Raw genomic sequence first — 18,863 nt, 5'->3', positions numbered from 1 at the left:
TCTTCTTGCGTTCACTTCCTTATATGTTAGGGTTTCTGGAGAGTAGGATTATATTATCTCTGATGTTCAAATTTCTGTTATTGGTATATTTGAATAGAGTGTCGTTTCTTCATACTTTCTTTTTGTGTGTTAACAATATTCTTCAGAATAGAGGGATCATGAGGCCGATAAAGTCCTTTGCGGATAAAGTCCTTTGTGGATAAAGTCCCTTGGTCCTCCATGTAACGTCTAAGGCCGAAGAGGGTGGGGAGTGGTCGCCAAATTCACATCGAAATTAGAGGGGTCATGGGGCTGTGCAAGGAAGGGAATGCATGATTGAAGGATGACTTATAAGGAATAATTGATAGTATCTATACCAACAAGATGCACCTCCTTTTCGATTGCCTAACAAATAAGAACCCCATAGTTAAAGAGGCTTGACTTGAAGTAGTATTTGGATGGGTGACCTTTTGGGAAGTTTCTCGAAAAGTCTGTGAGTAAGGACAAATCATGCTGAAAAGAACCATGTTGGTTTGTTGAGTCAGTATGTAATCTAGAAAGCAGTCTGGGGCGTTATAAATGGTATCAAAGCTGGCCTCTCCCAATATGATGTGGTTCAGGGACAAACCAAGCGGAAATTGGTGGGCATGTAACACCCAAGACCGATGAGGGCAAAGAGCGGTGGCCGAATTCACATATGAATGAGAGGGTTCAGAGGCGGTGCTGGGAAGAGACTACTCGGTTGAAGGAAGACTTATTAGGATTGATTGATACTATTTGTACCAACCAGATGCATCTTCTTTTATGTTGGATAACAAATAAGAACTCCATAGTTAAGGAGACTTGACTAGGAGTAGTATTTGGATGGGTGACCTTCTAGAAAGTTTCCTAAAAAACGCTTGAGTAAGGACAAAACATGCTGAAAAGACTCGTGTTGGTTTGTGGGTTTAGTCGGTAATCCTGAAAGCAGTCTGGGGAATTACACTCCTCCTACTTACCAGAGTTCAATGTGGTTATCAAGGCCATGAAGATTACAACAGATAGAGGTTGGTCCAAACTTTGGATTGAAACGAATTCGATCATTATTGTCCAAGCTTTCTAGAAGAATTTTTGTTACCTTAGTAAGTTAAGCATCAATGGTTTAGTTGTACATCTTATTTTTTTGCACATAAACATCTTTACATATCTCACATTTATAAATAAGGAAACTCTTGTATTGATTTTATGGCCAACTTGGATATCACTTGTAACTATTCATCATTTTTGAGTCAATTCCTAGGGGCATTAGAAAGGATTTATAATGCTTCTTTTTTAATTTTGCTTTTTTTAATTGGTCATTGTTGAGCTCTCTCCTTTATAATACTTCTTTTTGTTTAATATATAAGGCTTTATTCAATAACCTGAGATGACATAAAAATTATAATTTTAGCTATACTTTTTTTGGTTCTTGTTAACAACATATATTTCAATTTTTTTAATATTTAAAAAACATTGTTCCCTCTCATTCACATTTTAAAAATATTTTAACTTTTAGATTTATTAAATGATTAACCTATATGATTTATATATAGATTAGATACATTATTAATTCAATGAATATGAAAAATAAATTTTTATTTCTTATAATAAGAATTAAATAGAGTATTTTAAACTCATTTATTATAAATTAAATGAATAATTTTAATATTTATTGTTAGAAATTTTTACAAAACATAAATCACATTGTTTTTTTTTAAACATTTAAATTTTTTTTTACTATAAATTACTCAATTATATTATTGAGAAAAATCACGTAAAATATAAAATATTTAAATATTTTAAATAAATGTTTCATTTTGTCAAAAAAAATTAATGTTTCATTAAAACTTTATAAAAAAATTATATCAAAAATAAAAATATTTTTAAAAATCGTTTAAAGAACTACAACAAACATATCTATAATCTAGTCAAATAAAACAAATTTGTCTATACTTTAATTGATTTTCACTTATATTTTCAAAAAAAATATTAGATAAGATTTAAAGAGCATATTTTTTAGCTAATCTAGTTTTAATTTTGTTAACAAAAAAAATATATTAAGTATTATATATACATGTAAACCACGTTGTTGTGTGCACATGATCTCATGCCATGTGTGTTTGTCCCTTGAAGAAGAAGTTAAAGCAACCCAACCCAAACCCACCTCACCTGAGAAGATAGATAGATTGATATATCTTTCTATTCTCTTCTCCCCCAAAATCAATAAATTCTCAAACCCTAATTTTCAATTTTGTTTTTCTCAACCCTAAATGTCTCACACCTCTCAAACCCTAATGCCTCTCGATTCCGAAGAACCGCCTTCGTCAACCCCAATTCCCTCTCCTCCCAATCCATCCCCGAATTCTACACCCACCGCTCTTCATATTTCTTTCAACCAAGACTCCGGTTGCTTCGCCGTTGGAACCGATCAAGGCTTCAGAATCTATAACTGCGACCCTTTTAGGGAAATATTCCGACGCGATTTCGGTCATGGAGGCGGAATCGGTTTGGTTCATATGTTGTTTCGATGCAATATTCTTGCTTTTGTCGGCGGGGGAGCGGACCCTCGGTATCCGGCTGATAGGGTGATGATCTGGGACGATCATCAGTCGCGGTGTATTGGAGAGTTGTCGTTTCGGTCGGAGGTGAAAGGGATTCGTTTGAGGAGGGATAGGATTGTGGTTGTTTTGGGGCATAAGATTTTTGTTTATAATTTCTCTGATCTTAAGGTTCTTCATCAAATTGAGACTATTGCAAACCCTAAGGGTCTCTGTGAGGTTTCACATCATTTGGAAAATATGGTGTTGGCTTGTCCTGGGTTGCAGAAAGGGCAGATTAGGGTTGAACATTATGCTTCCAAGAGAACCAAGTTCATCATGGCGCATGATTCTAGAATTGCTTGTTTTAATATAACCCAAGATGGGCTTTTACTTGCTACTGCAAGCTCCAAGGGGACTCTCATTAGGATTTTCAATACCTTGGATGGTTCTTTGCTCCAAGAGGTTGATTTGACTTTTTGCATTTTCATACTCCCTAAAAATTTCTATTTTAAGTTTTTGAAAAGTGCTAGCATTTTCCTATATAGAAATATGATTGTTAGTTTGTTGTTTTGTTTTGTTTTTCTTTTGGGAGTGTTTGGTTTATTTTTTAGAATCTGTTTTTCAGTTCTGTTGCTAGTGTTTGAAATACTGTTAGAACTTTAGGTTGATGTTCATTTGGGGATGGTTGTTTTAAAATGTTGGTTAGGTTTTTTGTTTGCTTATTTATATGACGAGTTCAATTGTTTTTTAAGTTTGAATGGTAATAATGATTTCAGGTAAGGAGAGGTGCTGACCGAGCTGAGATATATAGCCTTGCCTTTTCTCCCACTGCTCAGTGGTTAGCTGTCTCGAGTGACAAGGGAACTGTTCATGTATTCAACCTGAAGGTTGATTCAGGATTGTTGGGGCACGAAAGATCACATTCTACATCAGAGTCTAGTCCTACTAGTCCATCGGCAGCTTTGTCTCTCTCATTTATTAGAGGTTTGTGCCTTTGTCCACTTTGGGTTATTCATTCATCAATTATAGTGTGTGGATATTAGGTTTTTGTACAGTAACTATAGAACAACCAGAGCTAGCAACACGTGTATCTGTAGTAGTAGTAGTACAGCGATTTGTTTGGTCTGGAAATTTAGATTTTTTTTTGTAGAACAAGCTGCTGCTCACAGTCTTAATTCTGTCTGTTTTTGTAGGTGTATTGCCCAAGTATTTTAGCTCGGAATGGTCCGTGGCTCAATTTCGCTTGCAAGAGGGTTTACAGTATAATGTTGCCTTTGGCCATCAGAAAAATACAGTTGTAATACTCGGCATGGATGGCAGGTAATAGATCATATATGTGCCTTTTTTATCTTGTATTGCCTTCATATTTTTTCTAGGTGTTCCTTAGAGATATTAGAAACATTCAGATAGAACTAGCATGGTGAATGCATGATTTGAAAATTGAACTTTTATAATTTACTTCTATACCTATAGATTACTCTCTAAAATTGATAGAAGCTAATGGCATCATTAGGGTTTGTGCCAGGTTTTATTTTCACAGATAAATCAGATTAATTGGTAGAGTCATTGTGAATATAAAGAATTGTGCTACTTTTTTCTTTTAGGTTTTTAGGTTCAAATGCTGCTTCAATATTATATCAGCATTGAACAAATAGCTGCATGATTATATTTTAACATTGTTTATATTTGTAGTTTCTATGTACCTTATGTTTTGAAATACAATTTATAAAAGAATACTAAGTTTAAAACTTTACTCCTGTCCCTGATCAAGCAACAAAAAGTTTAGACATGTGTAGACTCATTTGTCTAATTGCACTTAATTCATTTAATACATGCTTTGGGTTTTTGTAAAGATACAGTGAAAAACATATGCTTACTTTTATATTGGTTTTTTATAACCTAAGATTTGGGACCAAAGTAAATCTTAAAAAGGCCAAAGATTAGAGACGAAAGAAGGGAGTATATCTTGAAATAAATATATAAAATTGGGGTCAAGTTTTAGATGATTAACTCTTACCATATTGATGCATCGTATTCGTAGTTCATGACTTGCTCTTGTATATCTTGAAACTAATATAAAATTGGGGTTAAATTTTAGATGATCAACTCTTACCATATTGATTCATCGTATTTGTAGTTCATGACTTACTCTTTTTCTTGTGAATTAAAACATCTGATGCAATTGTTTATTGAACTGTTAATGCAGCTTCTATCGATGTCAGTTTGATTCTGCAACCGGTGGGGAGATGACACAACTTGAATATTACAATTTCCTAAAGCCAGAAGAGACATTCTAGTTTATGATTGCATGATTCTGTATATATCTTTGTTGGCACTTGCTGTGAATACCATTTCCATTTCTATTCCCTGCCTTATTTATAATAACTTTATTGTAAATAGAGGTTATGTGCAAAGCCACCAATGTCATCCAATTCCCTCTGTTGCCGTGTACAGTATATGTTTAAGCTCAGTTATGTCAATCCAAATTATTGCCCCCAGGTTTACAGTCTTAAAATAATTGTGTTAGGAATGCTCGTTTTGTTATGCAAACTATTTTCAGAAAATTATAGGTTTTCGCATGCAGTGGTTCCTTTATTAATGGATCATTGATTTACTAGGGTGGGATTGCTTCTTCCATTCCACCCTAAGTGGAGGAGAATAACCTTTAAAAAAAATCTAAAATCATCTTACGAATCTGGTAGTGTATTTTCGTTTGCACTCATTTTATATCAAATACATGCTTAAATGAACCATACTTTTTTTATCCGAAAATAGTCTGGAGACACATTTCAACCATTCTTGATGAGACAGACATTTTGTCTCAAATTACACTAATGCAATAGACTATGTATTATAACTATTATCATTATAATCTTTTTATAAATAAAATCGTACACTTAATGCATAAGAAGAAAATGTCATATATGAATTAATCAATTCATAATACAATCAAAATAACAAATAATCGACGATAATAATAGAGAATTTCTTATTAGACCTTTTAGTCCTCCTGGTCACCCGCGCTGAAATCCCAAAAATGCCCCTTTATTTTGGAAATGCATTTCCGAAGTCTACTTTTTATAAAATAAAGGTGGTTTCAGAGATGCACTTCTGGAAACATTTTTTTTTGTAAAAAAAAGGTGTTTTCGGAAGTGCATCTCCGAATTCACTCCCCTTGGAAGATTTCGGATATATACTTCCGAAATCTTCTCTAATACAGAATCCATCAAACAAACAACAACGCTTCGATTTTTTTACAAAACGTGGAAATTACAAACATCACATAACATAAAATTAAAGTTACATATTCTTAAACCCGGGTAGGTGAGGATGAGTCAACATTTTGGTAACGTCGGCTCCCGATCTTTGAAGTTTCGCATCCAACTCGAGCGGACCCTTCGAAGAAAATCGGTCGAAAGTTGACCACAAAACCGCTAATTGTGTCATTGTTGTTTTGTGGCTTAATGTTGGTGAAAAGGATTGGAGTTGTATTTATAGACTTATTGGAGTAATAATGACACTTGGCATAGTCTCGATCTGTAAGACGGCATCGACCGCATTTATCAAAGCATTATCTCGGTCGATAACAATGACACTTGGCATAGTCTTTTGATCGACCAACAAAGACTTACATATTCCCAAAGCCCATGTAAAGTTATCTTCTTTCTCACATTCCAAAAAAGCAAATCCAACCGAAAATGTCTTGTCCTTCGACGTCACACCGACAATCTCGAGAAGCAGAAGCCTATACTTGTTGGTCTTGTACGTCGAATCCATTACAAGAATGATTGGAAATGTGTTGAACAACTTGATACTTTCAGGATGAGTCTAAAATATATCACGCACTGTAACTTTGTCCTCACGCGTTCGGAAGCTTGAAATGTATTGGTTATACCCCAAAAGTTTCAAAAGTTGTTTCATTTCCGACCTCGTGCCCATTTTCAAGACTTTCAGATTGTGTCGTTCATTGTATACTTGCTTGATATTTAAAACACTATCCGGTTTTTTTCGCTTCAAATTGGCAAGTATGTTTCTCGGTGCCACTTTGATTGTCGATAAGTCCGAAATAATATTCTTCTCTTCGCGGGATAACCGACACGCAATTGGATGCCCGTGTAGCTTGGTTTCCAAGGCATGATTATGAAGCCCACAAATGACGCTAAAACGCCACAAATCATCAATCCTACAAGTCACGCGCAACCTAAACGGACACCCACACTTTCTCGATCCCGTGTCTTCGTGTTTTAACACCCGGTTTGTTGGTACATACTTCCCACTTCTCTCGTAATTCAACACGACAAAATCTTTCCGTTTACTACTTTCATTGTCGGACCTTAATATGACAATGCCAAATCCAAGTTTAGTAGCTTCACTTCGAACCCAATCAAGCAAATTTTCACGACTAGCGAGCTCATATCATTCGTAAATTGTTGTCGAACATCCACCGCAACGATCATGGTTTTAACATCGTTAACCGACTCTTTATCAACGTTAACCTCTTCCGGAACTTCTAAGTCATCGACGACAATGTTGTCCGGATGCACCATACCTAACATATGCAAAAATATACTAAAACTGTTAAAACTATTTTTTTTAAATTTCTGCCAGGGCTTATTTCGGAAGTACATTTCCGAAATTTGTTAGGTGATTTATTTCGGAAATGCACTTCCAAACCATCGCAGTTTTCAATCCTCTAAATCATCAACAATGTAGTGTAATATGAGATAAAATGAATGATGTTTACCTCAAATTGTAGCTTTCTATGCTCCCTTTAGTATGATCAACCGTTTGAAACTTGATTTTGAGATGAAAAATGGATTGAGATTGATTGAGTTTTGGAGAGGGTTTGTGGTGAAAATGAAGAAGAAATAGTGAAGGAGGGAAAACTGCATTGTATATATGGACATCTTATTTCGAAAATACACTTCCGAAATAATACCTGAAACCTTTTTTTTGAATTTTCAGTGATTTCGGAGATGCATCTCTGAAAACACCACAAAAAAGGTGTTTTCGGAAGTGCATATCCGAAATTTGAAAAAATCTGGAAAAAAATTACTTCGGAAATGCATTTCCGAAGTAAGGGTATTTTTGGATTTTTGCTGGAGGTTCTCCCCATAGGGGGTTCTGTAAAGAAAATCTCTAATAATATCCATTATCACTAATACAGATATTATATTGTTGTGTATATCAAACACCCATGTTTTTTCGTTGCATTGTGTATAGCAGTGTCGCCTGTGCCTCAGTAAGAATAACAACTACAATGTTTCTTCTAGGAGAGCCTTTTAAAAAGACTCCTCTGTCTATACATGCTCGTGTAAGATTCATAATACGACAACATGTTGGCAACACATCAACAACATGATCTGCCTTAGTCTGTTCCTCCTTTAATATCTCTTGATCAGCTGGTCTAGGTGGATCTCCCGGAGCATCAAGTGTCATATAAGGATGTGACACTCTGAAATAACACTATGCACGACTCCAGTCGCTAGGAGCTACGGTACCCCGTGCTTCATTCGATACGAAATGGTTAAAGAAATCATCATACATGACATCTACATCTCTGCGAACCATAATAGGAGGAGCAGAATCAGAGGGGCCTCTTGGAACAAATTGCATATATTCGAACTGACGCACTCAGGCAGATGCCGATGTATCAGACGTGACCCATAAGCCAACAATCAATAGTAGAAGGCTATGTCATTTTGGGATGCACCTGACAGTGGTCGTGGTACCGTTGGAAGTGTATATTATCTGCTACTGTGCGATCAAGATACACTCTAAAGAGCTCGGATGCTTGATTCCCTCTGAGTGGGATGGGAGCACAAGCAAGAGGCATATCTGTAGTATAGGTATCAACATGTGACCAACCTGATATGCTTGGAAAGTGCTGATTGACCCATGTCTGAAAAGGGAACATATGAATTATTAGTAATGGCATACAATAAATGTTATGAAAATGGTACAAAAATAGTCAAATGTAAATATATTACCGTCAACAACATGCAACTAGCTGCTATCTGTTAGATCTTCCACAAAGAACCACGGCTAACTTGGAATACATCTAAACCAAACAAGCGACCCACATAGGTGCACTCATGAATCCACTTCAGCTCAGTGAAGTATCTGAGATAAACCACATCCACGTAATAGGCACTCTTGCCCATAAATGTTGATGTGCCAACCAAGTACAATAGGTATGCTCTTAATGCATATGTTTTATGATGTGTAACCTACTAATCATCACCATCGGCCTGCTCCGCTGCTGTCAATTGTTGTGCATACATACTCTCCAAAAATCCAAACCTAACATGACACCCCCGGGTGTCTTCTATCTCCTTTAAGGAATCTCTTGGGTCATCTTCCAAATATGTCACCATCATCTCTAATGCCTCATCTGTAATAATTCTATCCTGGTTTAATAGTCTTCCCATGTTAGGAAGATGTAGCAGCACATCGTCCAGTATGATGGACATCTCACCATATGGAAGATGAAAAGATGTCTCAGAGTGTCATTTCTCAACGAACTCTAGCAGCATACCATACTAAATAGTAGAATAATTGGTCTTGCATAAGTCTTGGAACTCAGATAGCTGCATCACAATCTTTCGAACATGGTTTATGCATTTTAAATTATCACGGTCCTACAGAAAAATAACTCATCGTCATAAACATTGAATATTATAACACATGTGTTTCAAAGATAAGAGGCATGGTTCAGATATAGAGGCAACAACGATAATTCGTATGGGCCTCCTCCAAACCCTTTAGGAGCGACATCAACTCGGACCGGTGGGGCTTCCAGCACAACAAGAGGTGACACATGCCTACTCCGACAAGCGAAGCCAGAGATACATGAACTCCAGAAATTGATGCATTCACATCAATCGTACTATAACTGAATGGTGTCTACGAGAGTCAAGCTCTTTCCCTACCAATGCATGTTGTGACACTCACATGAGCTTCAATATAGCTTGGTTACCAGCCATAATGCTTATAATTAAACCACACAAGAATTATCCATATGAATCATAATGCAAATCAAGGTAAAAATGCAAAATACCAAATACGGAAATGCATTTCCAGATTTATGGAAAATCAAATTTTGAATGAATACAGAAGTGCATTTCCATATTAGCCTGTGTAAAAAATTTATTTGATTGTTGAAGGTTGGTGGACTACTCCTGCAAAAGCCCGGGTCTGATTTTAGTGAAACTCTCAAGAAGAAACTATTGGGGACCCAAGTAGTATAAGTGGTTAAGTCAAACCTGGATAAATCTCTAGCGCACTCTCTCTAAACTCTTCTCGCTTTAATTTAGGTTGATTATTTTATTTTTGTTGCGCATATCTCTCTGTCTCTATCTTTCTTCCATCTAATTTTTATTTGCTAACAAAAATGGTTTTAAAAGTAAAAATATTCTTAATTAATCAAATTTTTTGAATATCACAATTCACCTCCCCCTTCATGTTTGGAGTCACTTGGTCAACAGGTGGCATAAAAGTCTAACTCCTATTATAATAAGATTAATCGTCCTAGGAGGAAGGAATGACTTCAAAGGATTCGCTAAACATGTCATTGTCCTTCAGTGGAGAAGGGTATACTTTGTGAAAAGAGAAGATGAGAATCTTCATAGAGGGGATGGATTATGATGTTTGAAAAGTTGTGAAAATGGTTTATTTGTTCCCATACATCAAATTAATGGTGTAATGGTTAACAAAGATACAAATGATTGGACCAAAGAAGAAAAACAAAAAAAAAATGCAACACAGTTTGAAAGTTAAAACTATTTGAGGTAAAAGGTATGTTTGTTTCATATCACCACCGCTCTTGGTCTTTATGAGTTTTTGTATGTTTCTCACCGCAAGGCTGCAAAAAAATGTGGGACACCCTTCAAGTTACCCATGAAGAAATATTTGAGGTAAAAGAGACTAGAATGAACCAATTAATCCATGAGTACAAACTCTTTAGAATGAAACTTGAAGAAAAACATTTATGATATATAAAAACGATTCATTCACGTTGTCAATCACATAAAAACTACAGACAAAGTATTTCAAAATAAGAATTTGATTTAAAATTTCTTAGATGCCTAAGCTGTAGTTGGCAATCTAAAATCATTGTAATTTTTAAATTTAAAAAAATGAAAAATTGATTTTAAATTGGCTAAATTACCCCCGTAGTCCTTTAAGTTATTTAATTGTAACACTTTGGTCCCTTATGTTGATTTTGCTACAACTAGGTCCTTTATGTTGGCTAACATCTTCAGCGTTGCCCTTGTCCATAAATTCTGTTCCAAAAAATGTGATGTGACACAAACGGTACTTAGGTGTCACTTAACCTTGCTGACTGTGTCTGTTAACTAACCTGATCTTTCATTTTCTTATTTTATAATAATCCTAAAACTAATGATAATGCTAAGAGTGTATGACTTGTTAAATTAAAAAGTACAAACCTATTCTAATATTATAAAACGTAAAATGCAGAGCAAAACAAGTTTCATCCTATTCATATTCAAAAACTCATTCATCCTCTTTCATGGAACAACATATTTGAGTGAGAAATTAGGAACAACATGAAATTGTAAGACACTCATTCCATTTAATGAAATTACCATTCCTTTTTTTGCACGAAATTACAAATCATTTTTTTGCTGCTCTTGAAGCGTCGGACTTCATAGTTTTTGAATCTTCTGAACTTTTTTCATTCCAATCTCGCTCCGTTTGAAGTTTTCGTATATTTTGGTTGAGAACCCATGCTTAGAGCGTCGTTGTGCATCTTTTACATGTTTGAATCGAACGTTTTGGTTGGGGTTTGTTGGGTTGGGGTTTGTTAGGTTAGGGTTTGGTTTCTGAGGGTTTCAATATGGAAGTTTGGTAAGGTTTTACGAAATTCTGAGGTCATATTCGGACTCACCATGAAAAAAGAGAGGGGGTCGGTTTAGATTTCGTTTGGTTCTGAGGTATCGGAGTTAGGGTTCCGCCGGAGAAGATGGTTGTTACCACTGTGAACTGTCGGCGTCTTCATCTTCTCCGACGAGTTTGTTCGTTTTCTGGGAAAAGGTTTTGCAGAGCGTTGTATTTTCTAAAACAAGAAAGGTTAACTCACTTAACCTTGTAAAGTTTCAGCCATATTTTTCTCTTTAAGTGAGTTAAAGACACAGTCAGCAAGGTTAAGTGACACCTAAGTACCATTTGTGCCACATCACGCTTTTTGGAACAGAATCTGGACAAGGGCAACACTGAAGACGTTAGCCAACATAAAGGACCTAGTTGTAGAGAAATCAACCTAAGAGACCAAAGTGTTACAATTAAATAACTTAAAGGACCACGGGGGTAATTTAGCCATTTAAATTTCTTTAATGTTTATACCGTTGGAAGCCTAAAATTATTGTGATTTTTAAATCTAGAAACTTGTCTTGAATTTTTTTAAGTGATAATTATTTTAAGGTTGATGGTCATTGGGGATGTGGCATTGTTGTGGTTGTCTACGATGTAGACTTAATTGAAGGAAAGTTTGAGTATGAAGAAAGTTTGACGAAGAATATGTAGAAACGCTTGAATTTGAGTGTTTATGGCTATGGATTTCGGAAGTAAAAAAAAATTGGAATTATAAAGAATAGGATGTTAGATCAAGAAATGGAGGGACTAAATTTATTTAGTCAAAATAGTTGAATAAAAATGTATTTAAACCAATAAATTATTTCACAATTTATCTCAAACAATCACAAAAATAATAGAAAGTAGACATTTTTCTTTTGGAAGTATGTCTTCCATATGAGCTTAACGAATATGTATATTTATTCTTTACGTGATTTATAATGTAAATAACTAAGAAAAAAGAAAATCTACTGTACATTACAATCCAAATGATCTTAAACCAAGCATTGACAAAAAAATTTTGCAATTCAAGCACCTCTTGTAGGACCTGTATTGGTTGCACCATTAAGCATATGGACTGCATTTGGGAAAGAGCTAATGATTTTAAACTGAATCGACCTCAATTCAACAGCAAATTCCAATGCCTGGTTCATGTTTCGTCGAGCACCTGCTAGCGCCTCGACAACCTCTGCATTTGTCAAGTAAGACGCGCTTATGTGATTCAATATTCGATCATGCCTTTCTTGGAATCTCACTACTCTTTCTTCGGCTTCTTCCAAAGCCTCCCTAATGATTTTCAGTTTTTCCAAAGTCACTTGCTTCCTCTGCCATGTCTTGAGGTTTGGCACACAAAGTATGAATGATGCAGAGAAGCCTATTATGGCGAAAACGATATTGCCAATGTCCATCACACGTTATGTTTATGCTTTTGATGGATATATGAGTAAAACAATGCAAAATTTTATACTTTGCTTCGATTTGAGGTTACTACATTTCTTCTCAAAGACATTACAAGAGATTGTTTTGATTAGTTTCAAACCAAGGGGGAACACAAATAAAAAAGAAGAAAAATGTTGCTTGTCACTTAAGTTTTGAAAGCTTTGCTGTTAGTCTACCTCGAGAAGTCCTCAAATCGGGTTTCGCTTTTCTACCTTTCCTTTTTCTTCGCTTTCCAGGGCTTTGCTGCTTTGTTGGACTTCTATCATGTTGCATTCTTTCTAGACGCTGGCGACGGATCTCAGGATCAGCCCAACCTTTTCCCCATTCGGAGAATGAGGAAAATGGTTTGTCAGTTTTTGTTTCAAGCAACATATCTGCCTCAGGGTAAACATAGAAAGATTCTTCAGCCGTGGACTTCACAAACTCCAAACCTAGTTCGGTTAGTTCCGGGTATTTTATCTGAACATTGGTCTGCAATTGGGTAGTGGAAAACTTGAAGTCAGATCGCAGTTGAATTACCAACGCGCATGGAACAAGGATCATATGTGCAGATAAAGATCATCATGTTAAATTATTTCCATGTAGGGTCACTGCGCAAATATTTATGTAATTTCTTAATTTTTAGTGGTAACAAATCCAACTCTTTCAACCACTAAAGTTATGAACAGGCTATTTTAATATCAATAAGTAAGGATAGCTTAATTTTTTTGTTGAAGCAAGTATACCTTGTTATCTCCCTCTCTAATATATCCTTTAGCTTCCAAAATTCGAGTAAGACCTCTCCACCACAATATATCAGTTGTTACAAATTTTTGAAACTGCATATGACCATCATATATGGAAGCAAATTAAAATTTGTTACATAAATTAGTAACAGTATAAAGCATTCAATCAGCATAACAACTCGGTGCGAGCAGATAATTATACGTAGGTTTACCTGCTCCCTTATATTTCTAACTAATGTCATAAGACTTGGCCGCTCTCCTTGTCTTCTATCCTTGGAATCAAAATGGATATCATCATTATATGAGGAATCCATGGAATAGTTACGTGCCTGAAAAATTAGCATCGATGACACATCAGTTTCTTTCTTCTTACCATGCAATATAGGAAATGCAATCACTCGACCATGCACTACAATTTCATTTTGCAAAACTTGAGCTTCTAAAACTACAAACTTTAGATCCAGAAACTCGACAAAACCAAGCATTTGTTTAACTAATTTATCATTTTGAAGGTTTACCCACAAACACAAAACACAGATGGAGTAGGACGAGGTACATATGTTTGAAAAGTATGCTGTGAAGGACCAGAGGTCAATATTTGGGTATAAAGTCACTCACATAAATATGAAACTAAAGTATTCGACATACATTATGGGACCCTATAGTTTGCAGTAAAATACAAGCCTCCTCTTTTAGATTCTTCCTTTGAGGTGGTCCATTAGTGCACACATCACATCTGCACAAAAGGACCCATCATGAAAATAAATCATTTGATTACAGATAAAAATAGATAAGCTAATGCGATAAACAAGGTAATTCATTTGATACAGGCTACTTTTTGAATTTAAAATACTTAAATGATTTCAAGTTTCTCTAATTTAAGAATATATTTTCAGTTCAACCAATGCTTAAACTGTTAAACATGATAAAACCGCAAGGTATTGAGACCAAACTTCACATACATGAGACATTTCTGATGGCTGAAATCCTCTCCAAAGTATTCTACAAGTGTCTTTGCTCGACAACATGAAATATTCATCCCATATCTGCACACCGACAATAAAGTTTAGTACTAACGTTAAATCCAAATACAAGAAAAAGATATATTCATCATAGCAAACCTGAAACAATCAGACAACATGATATTCGCTTGTTTTGTCATTTCTTCACTTCTACGACTTGGCAAAAGTGATGGCTTCCTTGCTAGATTTGCATATAGAACTGGTTGAAATGGGGGACAAATACAAGAGCAAAAGAATAAAATAATAAGCAACCTACTTATTATGTGAATCAAAGGAGAAACATAAGTTCAAAGTTCAAAAGAGAATGACGCGAAGGAGAAAGGAAAACTACATCACGAGGTAAAAATCATACTCCAGTATAACTAAACTTACTGCAATCTGCTAATTTCCCATCTCGACCAGCCCGTCCAGCTTCTTGGTAGTAGGCTTCCAAACTCTAAGAAAATTACATATACAATTAATTGAGGTATATCCTAATGAAAAATATTTGACAGCTTAGGAAGTGAGAGTATAAAACATGGAATGAAGTATGAACAAGAAAATACAGATAAACTTGTTCTATAATCGAGTATGTCAGGAAAAATGTATTTGAAAAAAAGACCTGCGGCCAACCATAGTGAATGATTCTTCTAACATTTGATTTGTCAATTCCCATTCCAAATGCTATCGTTGCAACAACAACCTGAAGATGATAAAAGCACAACGGGTGTAACCTAAATTTCTGAATCCAGCATATCAAATTTAGGTGTTAAAAGGTGACAGACAAAAACTGATAATTGGCAATGTGAATTCAAATAAAAAATATCAGTCCTTTCTTTAAACATCCCGTTCCCCCAGAAAAACAAAAAGAGTAGTTGTGTTGATAATATTGAATTGAGACGTCTAGAATATTCTGTTCAGAATTCAGATCCATACCTCTAAAGTATTTTCATGAAACTCTTTATGAGTCCTTCTTAGATGCAACTTGGGCAGCTGGAGAAAGAAATTGAGGTTAAAGATGGCAGGAGAATATGCAGCAAACATTTCTTATATCATAATGTAAAAAGAAAGTATTGAGCTTGGTTCAATGAAATCTACAGTGGAGCATGCCAGAATATTATAAAATAAGAACTGAAAGAAAAATATGTCATAACAAGTTTTAAACTCTTCTGCTTCCTCGTTAAGACATGATCATCCCGATTCATTAAAAGTGTAAGCATCCATCTAATTAAACAAGCTTGAATATAATTATAATGCATACCCCGGCATTATAAGCAGCAGCCTTCACACCAGACTTGCATAGATACTTCGCAATTCTCACTGTTTCTTTTCTTGTGGGTACATATATAATTGTTGGTCCTAGTTCCAAATGCCCCTTAAGCATTTTGAGTCTTTTTTCTGGATTTGTAGGTGGATCAATTGTCTCAGATGACTCACATTGCTTCGGAGGAGGTTGGACACAAAATTCACCACATGCAACTAAAAAGAACCAATATATACAATTAGGGATCTTAGATGTTACTACTAGTACTGAATTTGCTTTTAGTTTCTAAACTAAATATGATCAATTAATTGTAATTAACTGAGAGATAGGAAAAAATCAGTACCATCCAAGTCATCTGCACTTTGAAAGACATCAACATCATTTTCCAGGAACTCGATCGTCAATTTTCTTCTTTTCTTATGATTGCCGGTGTTTCGTGAGTGCATTGCATTACTATCTTTATCATCATAGTCGTCTTCATCGCCGTCCACATCATAAGAAGAAATACTGTCCGTATCAGACATTTCACCAGAATCAGAGCAAATGGAAACATCATCGGCATCATATGAGGTGAAAGCTTTTTTATTTCCACCATATACTTTAATCAGCTCATGAAAATCTTTCTCATAAGAAGCCCATGATGTTCTACTATTCTTTACCTGTATGAAGCACAGTGAAATTGACGTGTTATGGAGTCACAAGAAAGATAGGTATACAAATCGTCATCATCAAACTCACCTTGAAGCGTAAATTAGGTCGAAAAAATGATGTGAGAACAACATTTGTATCTTTTGACATGCGTAGCGATTTTAAAATGTCTTCTTGAACTCTCTTTGTAGCTGTAGCTGTCAATGCCATTATAGGTATATCAAATTTCAGGGATTTTAGCTTGCCAGTAGTGAAATTTTCCCTCAATGCAGATAGTCGGCTGAAACAAGAGAAGACATTAAAAACATACCATACTTACAACAGTAGAAAAAATACACTAAGAAATTGAGAACTATGCAAAACCAAAGGAGAAAAGTAATATATTTGATAATCGAAAAAGTTAACAACAATTGGTCTTAGTTTCTTTAATAAAATTAAACACACAAATCACACGCTGTCATGATTTAAGATGTTATATGCACGCTAATTGATACATAAACAGTGAATAAATAAAAAGGGATAAAAGTAACAGACCTGTAAGCAGGACGGAAATCATGACCCCATTTAGAAACACAGTGCACCTCATCAATTGCAAACAAAGCTATACCACGGCTTTCTGCAAGCTTCTGCAGAGGTTGAATCAATCTACATTGGATTGTATTACAGTTACCAAACATAAGAAGAACAAAAAGACAGAAAAACAAAGATTTCTTAGACACAGACAAGCTTCAAGGCCCCTAAAGCATTAACCATACCTTAGGACTGTCTCTGGGCAAACATACACTATACTATACATGCCTCTCATTGCTTTCTTTTCAACAGTATTATCAGGCTGCCCAGATCCAAGAAAACAGGCACTGATTCCATGTTTTGTTAGCTTTAAGCATTGATCATGCATTAGGCTTATTAAAGGCGAAATCACAACTACGACTTTCCCAGTTAACAAAGCCGGAATCTGAAAGCACAGAGATTTCCCTGCCAAACATTAACACTATGAATGGATGCACAACAACTACACAGAAATTCTATTTAAATTTAATTAAGGACAACAAAATTCGACAACTTCTAAAAGATTAACACAGTTCCCACAAGTGGTTAACACAGTTCAACAAGTAATTCACCACTTATTAACCGCAAGTATAAATGTGATTAACCTATATTTTGAAATGCTTAAATTAACATGAAGCTGGAACACCTAAAATTATGGCCAAGGTTCAAATTAGAGGTTAACTCCTGATATACCCATTAACTACTTATTGAAGTGTCTTAACCATATACCTGAACTGCATTAACCATTTAAAAAAATTGTCGAACTTTCTAGTTTCAATTGTCACTTTAATAACATTTCTGTAAAGATAAAGAGCAAAACCAGATCCAGTTGCAGCCAGGACAAGACAGTCTTTATGAGCAATCCAAGCAGAGAGAGCTTCCTTCTGAAAACTTTTCAAGGACGAAAAACCAAAATGCTTTTGCAACAAAATGCTAGCTCTTTGCTCCCAATCCGACGCAACACCGCGATCAATATCCATTCCCATTTGAGGTAAAGCCTCCTTATACTCTTCCGCATCATCATCATTATCATCATCAATAACAACAATAGCATTTTTTCTTTTGCCATTGACTTTATCAGTGGATTGAAAATAATGGTTGATTGTTCTCGGCTTCGGAACTTGAAAGGAAGATGAAAAAGTTCGTTTTTTGAGAGCATTCCCTTTACTAGTGGATGGTTCACGATCATTGCTTTTACTAGTACTAGTGTTAGGATTGAAGATATGTTCCACAATGCTTGGAATCGATAGACCTACTACTTTAATGGCTTCGAGAATTTTGGAATGGTCAAAACCCATTTCAACCAATTCTGAAATGACTTGTTCGGAGGATTTGTTGTTGGAATCCATCGCATTGCTTGATAAGAAAAAATAGGCTAGAAATTGAAATTGAGAATTAGAAAAATGAAAAATCCCCTTTTGTTTTGGGCAAAAAATTGTAGGGTTTATAGAAATAGCGAAAGAGAAAATTGGGAAAATGAGATAGAGTAATATACATACCTGATCTGAAACTTTTCTATTGATATGATTCGCAAGTGACAATCCCGCCAAATAGGTTAGCTTTTTTCAGATTCCAAACATTACAAAAGAGTTTTTTTTTTTTTTTTTTTTTAATTTTTTTTTTTTTATAAAAAATATGAGGGTTTTATAACGTGAAACTATTGCAATTTATTTATTTTTAATAAAAGGAAAATATTAAAAAAAAAAAAAAAGGAAAGACTAAATCAAAACCCTCTCCTTTATAAAATAAATTTGAAGAAACTCAATTAATTTTTTTTTCAAAGTCACTTCTAATTGTTAAACGGATAGGGGCAGTAAAAAAAGAA

At 35.1% G+C, this 18,863-nt stretch overlaps 2 protein-coding genes across 2 annotated transcripts; one reads left to right on the top strand and one right to left on the bottom strand.

Annotated features, from left to right (window-relative positions):
• Positions 1–2,097: 2,097 nt before the first annotated feature.
• On the top strand, positions 2,098–5,035 carry LOC131644079 (autophagy-related protein 18a). The gene is made up of 4 exons (XM_058914469.1): positions 2,098–2,999; positions 3,314–3,521; positions 3,731–3,857; positions 4,744–5,035. Exons 1-4 carry the CDS (start codon positions 2,268–2,270, stop codon positions 4,832–4,834), a joined length of 1,158 nt encoding a protein of 385 aa, XP_058770452.1. The 5' UTR covers positions 2,098–2,267; the 3' UTR covers positions 4,835–5,035.
• A 7,784-nt stretch (positions 5,036–12,819) lies between these two features.
• LOC131644077 (ATP-dependent DNA helicase Q-like SIM) lies at positions 12,820–18,628 on the bottom strand. The gene is made up of 16 exons (XM_058914468.1): positions 18,538–18,628; positions 17,859–18,413; positions 17,245–17,464; positions 17,024–17,134; positions 16,580–16,769; positions 16,185–16,500; positions 15,839–16,056; positions 15,514–15,570; positions 15,200–15,280; positions 14,971–15,034; positions 14,698–14,797; positions 14,539–14,622; positions 14,225–14,312; positions 13,789–13,905; positions 13,577–13,669; positions 12,820–13,322 (listed from the first exon to the last, which is right to left on the bottom strand). The coding sequence occupies exons 2-16, from the start codon at positions 18,385–18,387 to the stop codon at positions 12,993–12,995; spliced, it is 2,598 nt and encodes an 865-aa protein (XP_058770451.1). The 5' UTR covers positions 18,388–18,413; positions 18,538–18,628; the 3' UTR covers positions 12,820–12,992.
• Between the last annotated feature and the right edge of the window lie 235 nt (positions 18,629–18,863).

This window comes from Vicia villosa, linkage group LG1 (assembly GCF_029867415.1).
Source record: "Vicia villosa cultivar HV-30 ecotype Madison, WI linkage group LG1, Vvil1.0, whole genome shotgun sequence".
Taxonomy (NCBI): domain Eukaryota; kingdom Viridiplantae; phylum Streptophyta; class Magnoliopsida; order Fabales; family Fabaceae; genus Vicia; species Vicia villosa.
This window is presented reverse-complemented; position numbering and strand designations above follow the sequence as displayed.